At 41.9% G+C, this 8,691-nt stretch overlaps 1 protein-coding gene across 1 annotated transcript; it reads right to left on the bottom strand.

The window, feature by feature from the left end:
* Nucleotides 1–2,408: 2,408 nt before the first annotated feature.
* On the bottom strand, nucleotides 2,409–7,554 carry LOC110893397. Its single transcript, XM_022140507.1, has 2 exons — nucleotides 6,123–7,554; nucleotides 2,409–5,968 (listed from the first exon to the last, which is right to left on the bottom strand). Exons 1-2 carry the CDS (start codon nucleotides 7,552–7,554, stop codon nucleotides 2,409–2,411), a joined length of 4,992 nt encoding a protein of 1,663 aa, XP_021996199.1.
* Between the last annotated feature and the right edge of the window lie 1,137 nt (nucleotides 7,555–8,691).

Below are 8,691 nucleotides of genomic sequence, written 5' to 3'. Positions count from 1 at the left end.
CGACTCTAACATACCTGATCAGACTCGCCTTGCTCAAACTGAAGAACTGAGGGAAGAGAGTTCTCAAGATTAACCCATGCGGGGCATGGGGAAGCAACCTTTGGCAGGTCGGACGATATTTGTTACTTCATGGAACGAATATGAACCTCACTATACAGCAACCTTGGGAAACTGGTGCAGGCGAAGCACACGAGTCTCGATATCCTATTCATCTGAGTTTTGATAGGATGTATTAAAGCCTGAAGACCATGTACGGGTGACCGGGCCTGAAAGCCCACATAGCCATGCATGGTAACGAAGTTTGACATGTGTGAAAGTCAAGGTGGGATATTAGCAACCAGAAACACATGTATGGAAATGAGAATAGACTGCCATGGATTTGGTCACTAGTCTACTTACAACTCGAAACGGAAACATTATCACCTGGGTGATCATTGATGGACTCAAGTTACCAGCACACTTTATTGCAATCAAGAAAACTAACAAGTCTTCACAGTTGTGAATGTTCCTCTGAGAGAGGCGGCTTTTAGGCACGAGGTGCCAACTGCTGTTACCTCTGGTTTTGATCTATGATTGATTTATGACAAGCAATACACAACACCACTGGCTGAAATCCAGACATGAGCATTACTTATCACTATAGGGCAACCGAGCAGAGTAACGAACTATCCGGACACATGAAGACATGCTGCGAGCATGTGCGTGATTGATTTTAGTAAACTTTTGGAAAGGACACTTATCTTTGGGAGAGCTCTACTGCATCTGTCACCATATTAGTACGCATACAGCCCTGTTTGAGGCATCACATGGACAGTAACGTTAATCTCCTTGTTGGATTAAGATGGGTGACAACCTACTCACAGATCCAGGACTTGTACTCGAAACTCTTAAAGATTGCTTGGATCAGAAATTGTTTGATGGCAACGCGTGGTCGTCAGGAAAGTTGATAAGCTTACTAAACACTAGAAATTCGTTGTAGGCGGATGTGTCGTAATCAAAAGTCCCACCCTGGGAGGGCGTGGTACACTATAGAAAACGTGGCAAGCTTATTTTACGATGCGTTGGGACATTCGGATTTCTAGAGTGAATCAGTAACGTGACCTACAAACTCGAATAACCCGACGAATTGGGTAACATACATGATATCATTTATGCCTCAAAACTAAGGCAGTGTTCATTCGATGAAACGCTTGTGATACCTTTATTAGCATCTGAGGTTAAAGTTTAGTTGCAGATGTTGAGGAACCTGTCGAAAACATGGACCAGGAAGTCAAGGTTCGTCGTATGGCAATTGTGAGAGTTCGTTGGAACTCAAGATGTGGACCGGAGTTCACATAGGAACATAAGGATCTGATAAGACTCTAATATCCTAAATGGTTCAGGTGGTTGAACCAACTTTTGTCGTCATTAACGAATTTCGGGACGAAATTCCCTTTCAAGTTGGAGATGATGTGGTACCCGCCGAAAATCCACAGTCACCCTGAGTTACAATCTCGTTGTTTTGGATTATGAGTTAATATTTTGCCGTCTTGAACTAGCTACTTATCAAATTTCGGGACGAAATTTCTTTTAAGTTGGGGATGATGTGACAATCCGAATTTTCAAGGGTTGTGCTGTTTTAACCGGTGATTCTAACTTTTAGTAATTCGCTCATTTCACATCTTTGACTTATTAAACTCTCGTAAAACGTTTTGCTATGTTACGATGGCCGAGCGTTTTACGTGTTTGAGTGTTGGGTTGGGCCGTCCTTAGTGTCTAGATTGTGGTCTAGTTGGGCCAATCTTGTAACAGGCCGCATTTACGCACCGTACCCCTTTTGCATTGTATCTCGGCCCATGACGTTCATTCCTTGTACATGATGGCAAGACCCAAACGAAGCCCAATCAAAATGAAGTCGTTGTACTTGGGCCCGTTTTTATACATGTTGCATGCACACCACATTCCAAGCCACTCGGCCTACACTTTAGATTAGGCAGGGGCCCATCTAGTATGTATGCGTATAATATGAGGATTTGGGGTGTGATTACATGATTATTGGAAAGTTAGAAAACCCTAAGGCATTGTTCCCTTCTCCTTGAATTGTTCGACGACAGTAGTCATACCTTCCCCCCTTTTCGAAGCACTATCTGATTCGATCAAGGTTATTAGGTTAGTAAATTCTCATGTATGTAATATTTGTATTATTAGTTTTTGGGTAAAGGGTTACCCCGGTGAAATTTTATATCAATCAAATAAAACAGGGTGTATCGCGACATCGACACACACTACTAGACTTGACATGCCAAGCCTAGAGTAAACCAACCAAGACAAAACAAAACCCAACAAACAGCACAATCCAGAAAAAACTACCAAGAAATAACACAACCCAACACACACCCACTAGGCTACAGAAAACACATTAGACTCGATTAGCCCGGATTCAGCTCCATATTCTTCGAGATCAGCCATGTCTCCAATATCTTCCTATGCTTCGGCTCTCTACCAAGTTTGAAACCCATAATCCTCAGCCGAACCGAATCAATAATGGTCTTCGAGAGATCACACGTCTTCCTTTGAAGTTGCGAGAACAATCGACTATTCCTTTCTTGCCATATAAAGTACGTTGTAGCTGATAGTAAGATCTTACAAATAATATGCTCTAAGGTCTTCAAATGAGCATTGAGTTCCATCCATAACATAATAGAGGACCACGAATCCGTAACACTTCCCATGTCTACCATATTCCTCACTAAGCCCCAAACCTCCGAAGCATAAGGGCACTGGAAGAAAAGATGATCTCTAGAATCACGGTCCTGTTTACACAAGGGGCAACACATGAGTCTCAGATTTGTAGCGCTGCCCGCTTCCCAATCTGCCAATCTGTCTTGAGTCTTCAGCTTGTTTTTGATGACTAACCACAAGTGGAAGGAATGTCGAGGGATGCATTGACTGAACCAGACCGCATTTACCCAGAACACCGTCCCCTCTCTATGTCTCAAGCTATTCCAAGCCTCCCAAGTTTTAAAATCTTGAAATCTACCATCTGTGTCCTTCCAGTGGAACCGATCTTCCACATCAGGAATGATCTGGGGAACATTGACATCAATAAGAACCGGAAATAGGTCATACCATGCTTGAGGCCATAACCATTGGCCATTTTCATCAATAAGATCAGCAACCATAGAGCGTAAAGATAACCCAGCATTAGCAATGACTCGAGGGGATATAAACGACCGAAGGGGACTATAATCACACCAATTATCACTCCACGCATTAGTGTTGCATCCGTTTCGAATAGACTTCCAAAAGCAAGATCGAACTCTAGTGCGAAGAGCCAATAGTTTCCTCCATCCCCAGCTGATGTTACAACGACTCTGGACATCCCAAAAGCTAGCACCTTTCAACTTGTATGAATGAATCCATTGTACCCAAAGGGACTTTCGATTGGTAATAATGCTCCAAATGTGAGATGTTAGAAGGGCTCTATTGACATCCATAATACTCCTGATGCCTAGGCCACCCTCCTCTTTGGGCAAGCAAACATCCTTCCAGGCAACTTTAGCACGGACCGATCCCTGCGTACCACCGTTCCATAAGAAAGAACGCATTCTCTTCTCCAAATCCTTAATAACTCCATTTGGGAGCATAAAAACTGAAGCCCAATACGAATACATGGCTGCCAAAACCGAATTGATCAGTTGTAGTCTCCCCGCAAAAGACAACGACTTGGTCATCCAGTTATCAATGCGTCTTTCTATCCGCTCCACAAGAGATTTACAATCACGCGCAGCCAATCTAGATGAGATAAGCGGCACACCAAGATAACGGACCGGCAGAGATCCCTCCTGAAACGGCATAACTGCCAGAATTTGCTCTTTTACATGTCGAGGTACGTTACTAAAGAATACGGTGCTTTTGGGCGAGCTAGGAACCAGACCCGAAATTTTTGTAAACTTGTCTAGGGCTTCTCTTATGTGTTTGACTGATGCACTATCACCATGCGAAAAAATGAACAAGTCATCCGCAAACGACACATTTATGATCTTTTGTTTTGTGCAACGAGCATGGAACTTGAAAGAATCATGAGCGGCAGCTTGTTGCAATAAAAGAGATAAGACCTCCATTACTAGTGTAAACAAATACGGAGACATAGGGTCTCCTTGCCTTAGACCCCGCTTCCCTGCAAAATAACCATGAAGCTCCCCATTAATACTCAATGAATATGTGACCGTTCTAACGCATGTCATAATCCAATTCACCATTTTTCTATGAAAACCAAATCGATGAAGAATAGTTTCCAAGAAGTGCCAGCTGACTGTGTCATACGCCTTCTGAATATCAATCTTAAATGCACATCTTGCCGGTCCCCGATTAAGATGATAATTATGCATCAATTCCTGCGTAAGAAGAATATTATCCGAAATTTTCCTTCCCGGTACAAAGGCTGACTGATTTATGCTGACCAGATTATCCAAACTCCCTTTAATCCTATCCGTGATTATCTTACTGATGCACTTAAAAAGAACATTGCAGCAAGAGATAGGGCGGTAATCCGTAACCAAGTTTGGGGTGTCCTTCTTTGGAACCAGAGCGATAATCGTATGGTTAACCTGCTTCAAAAGTTTACCGTTATGAAAAAAATCCAGAATAGCATTAGTAACCTCCTCACCCACAATATCCCATGAATGTTTGAAGAAAGCAGACGTGAATCCATCCGGGCCAGGAGCCTTGTTCTCACCAATATTAAACATGGCTGACTTCACCTCTTCACGGGTCACTTGCCTAACCATGTAATCGGCCGACACTTGGTCTAGGGTATTAACAAAGAGATCCTCATCTTCAAAATTTTGAACCCCATGCACCGAGCCCAAAAAATTCAAATAATGATCCACAAGGGCAATCGAGACATCCTCACCCTCAAAGCGATTCCCAAGCACATCGTGAATACAATGTATTTTGTTTCTAAAGTTCCTAGTTTTCACAGCATTGTGAAAATAGGTTGTATTCGAGTCACCCGCGCATAGCCATTCAACTTTAGATTTTTGTTTTAAGAAGCACTCCTCATCATAGGCCGCCTCCTGAAACTGACGAAGACATATAGCAGCTAAATTACGAGCCTCACCATCTAGCGGGTTCGCGTCTACAACTTGCTGAATGGAATCCAATTCACAACGCAGCCGTTTCACCTTGTCATGCAGATTACCTTGGATTTGCATAAGTTTACGAAAACAAGGCTTGAGATTCCGCAACTTCTTAGTAACCGAGAACATATGACATCCATGCACTCCCTTGGCCCATTCGTTGACAACAAGTTGTCTGAATTCAGGTTTAGAGGTTAGGAAATTCGGAAATTTGAAAGGCCTTTGTTTGGACCGAGAAATAGAGGGCAGCTTTAGGACACACGGGGTATGGTCAGAAACCCGAGCTGGTTGAAAAACCGCATACACTTCCGGAAATAAATCCATGAACTTCATATTACTCATAATACGATCTATTTTCTTGAGAACACCAATCCCTTCCTTCGGTTTTTGATTCCAGGTGTAATGCAATCCATGACTCTTAACATCCACAAGCTCAACAGCTTGGATGCAATCAAAAAATTCTCTCATACCAATAGTATAGGACGAAGAACCATATAAGCAATCTTCCAAGTTTAGGGCTGCATTAAAATCACCTAAAACTACCCACGGTTGAGCATGAGCTAAGGTGTTATGCTTACAAAGATCATTCCAAAGGGTTCTACGATCTTGATACTTATTCTCCGCATAGACAAAGGAACAAAAATACGATCTGGAATCAGCTTTTAGATGGACTTGAGTATGGATAACCTGATCTGATTGAGAAAGCACCATGAGGTCAACATCATCAGTATTCCACCCCAAGATAATTCTAGTTCCTCTCTGACATAAGCCTCCATTGGAAGTCCAGTTCCACCTTCGAAAGACATTCTTGCAGATTTTCCCCAAGTTGTTAACACTAACATGAGTCTCTAGAACAGCACAAATACTTAAACGATTTTCAGCAATGAGAACACGCACCTCGTTTTGTTTCAGGGGACGATTCAAACCCCTTATATTCCAAACAGCAACACTACCCATTAAAACTATTTGAACCGGGAGTGCTTGCCCCCTCAGATTGGCTACCCATCGTGTTGTTACTCATAAATTTAGCCATTTCCGTTGGTATCTCATCGAGAACCTCATCATTTATCTTCGTAATCTTGACCACTTCTGCCTTCTCTAACGGCTGCCCATTGGCGTCTTTTAGAATATCTCCATCATCGTCCGTAGCTAAAGCCTGAAACTGGTTTGTTACTTTCACCATAGGCTGCCCACTATTAGATTTCGTACCAGATGTACTAGCACCATAGTTGTTCGTCTTCGGTTTATACATAAACTTTGGCCTTTGCTTCTTTTGGGGAAAAGCCTGCTTAGCAACACGCTTCCGGTCTGTAACAAATCCCTCCTCATCTACCGTGACCTGCTTAGCTTTACCCTTATCACTTTTGGGGCATGAGAGATCATCGTGGCCAAATAGACAGCAAGTAGCACACCGAGGCGGTCGCCATTCATATTCAACTTTAATATGCTCCATAATATAACCTTCCTCATCCATCTTAGGAATGGCAATTGAGATATGATCTTTTAGCTCAGTCTCCGCATTAACCTCAATCATAGCACGTGCATAGCTACTCCGACCCCAATTCTCCGCACACATATCCGCTGTGTAAGCATCCAATCTTTTAGGAACTCCCAACTTAGAAGCCAATAAACTTAGACCATCATCTGAAAAAACTGCAATGGGAACATTATGTAACTTGACCCAAAGAGGAAGAGTTTTAATGCCATCCTTTTTTAAGCTAACCTTCGGCGACCAAACATTAAGAAACAACGGAATTTTCCTTATCAACCACGGACCACCTTCCAGAACTTTCATCATACCCTCCTTATCTTCAAACTTGAAGAAAAAGAAACCCGCTGAGTTCATCATTAGCTTAGAGAATCCGAACTTCGACCAAACATTTTTGGCATAGTATTCTACCACCGGGAAAGGAAGTCTATTTCCCAAGAAATAACCATATAGAACGTTTTCAAACTTTTCTTGGACCTGTTTAACGACCTCTCTAGGTATAACAATGTCAGCATCTTCTCTAATCTCATCAGATTGCATGAAACGGAAGTTTACCTCCCTTTTGGTTCGACTCTTGGACTGAAGCTTTTCTGCATACGAAGTGTTAGTATCCCTCTTTAAAGAGTCCCAAAAATACTCATCCTCATGAGCAGCACCCCTCTTCTCTCCATTACTCGAACTAGGGTTTGCCTGAGTCTGCATGTTGGCAGCCGTATACCCTCCTCCGACTCCCCCCATAGCATCTAGATCCACAGGCTTGGAAATTTGAAACAACCCATCAATCACCGATGGATTATTGGTAGAGTACAAACCACGTCTTGGCAACATAGGATTACCCTCTATATTAGTTATTCGCAGTCCAATCCCACGTATTGGTGGCGTATTATCATCGTTCCCAGGAGTAACAGGATCCAACGGTTTTACCCCATCACTCTTAGCCTCCATGCATGCACGTAATAAATATGAAATAACAAATCTTACTTCAAAACCCTAAACAGCCGCCAAAGAGAAACCTTTGATTACGAGAACCCACAAGCTCAACGAGAGGACAATCAACAAAAACAGAAAACCAAATTGAATAACCTAAGCGATATGGCGGCAAGAACCCTAGTTAGCAAACGAAACGAAAAAATCCTAGTACCTGACTTCAAAAGATTAGAAATCACGGTCGAAGTCTAGAACCTTACTCAGAAGGATCGACAACACCACAATCGCTAACCCAGATCGATCAAGAATAGGACTAGATTGAACAAGAAGAAGATCAAGAAACTAGGGTTTCCTCAGATTCGCCCAAAATCGCCCAGAGCAGCCGAGGACCATAAGATCACTATTTGTATTATTAGTGATCTTGTTTGTATGTGATATTGGTCAACAAAATTAATATATATATATGTGCATGTTCTAAGCAATCATGAGGTGAAGTATTGTCGGCCACTTTGATAAAAGATTGGATAAAGTATGTGATGGATATATATAAGTTGAAAATCATATGGCTAATGATCACTTTAGGTTGTCGGCTCTTATGATTGTGGTTGTATGAGTGATCTATAATAGTAAATTGATGATGTGACTTGACCGAGATGTAAGTTAAGGATTTCAAGAATGAGTATGATACCTGAACCGATTGAATATTGGCTGCTAGTATTGAATTAGGGTTGCATATTCACTTAATAAGTTTGAGGTAATAATTTGCAATTTGATATGGACTGATGAATCTGAATAAATAGCATGCAAACTTAGTTGGGCTTCAAGGATTAAACATGGGGGGCGGATAACAACATTGAATAACCGGATCACTTGGGTTGTTTGGGATGATGGGCCACACTCATTAGCTAACCAACACACCCACTGATGATTTAACTTGAAATTTACTTATGATGAAAGCATAACTTGTGTGTGAAATACCAACCTGTTAAATGATGTTATGATACGTGCGCATAAGATGACATCTGATACGAAGTTCTAGTGATTGTCACATGTTATATGGTGATGGCCAATACACACAACTTACTAGAATACGTGGTATAAGTGGTTATGAAAGTGATTGTGTTGATGGAGACTATAATTAGTGTGATGTGTGAT

This window comes from Helianthus annuus, chromosome 12, assembly GCF_002127325.2.
Source record: "Helianthus annuus cultivar XRQ/B chromosome 12, HanXRQr2.0-SUNRISE, whole genome shotgun sequence".
Classification (NCBI taxonomy): Eukaryota; Viridiplantae; Streptophyta; class Magnoliopsida; order Asterales; family Asteraceae; genus Helianthus; species Helianthus annuus.
This window is presented reverse-complemented; position numbering and strand designations above follow the sequence as displayed.

What these genes read in the sequence shown, in the direction of transcription:
- LOC110893397 (XM_022140507.1), bottom strand. Translation starts at nt 7,554, where the DNA reads ATGGAGGCTAAGAGTGATGGGGTAAAACCGTTGGATCCTGTTACTCCT. An exon ending in TATGAGTAACAACACGATGG is followed by an intron (nt 5,969 to 6,122) that starts GTAGCCAATCTG and finishes GTGCTGTTCTAG; the next exon opens with AGACTCATGTTAGTGTTAAC.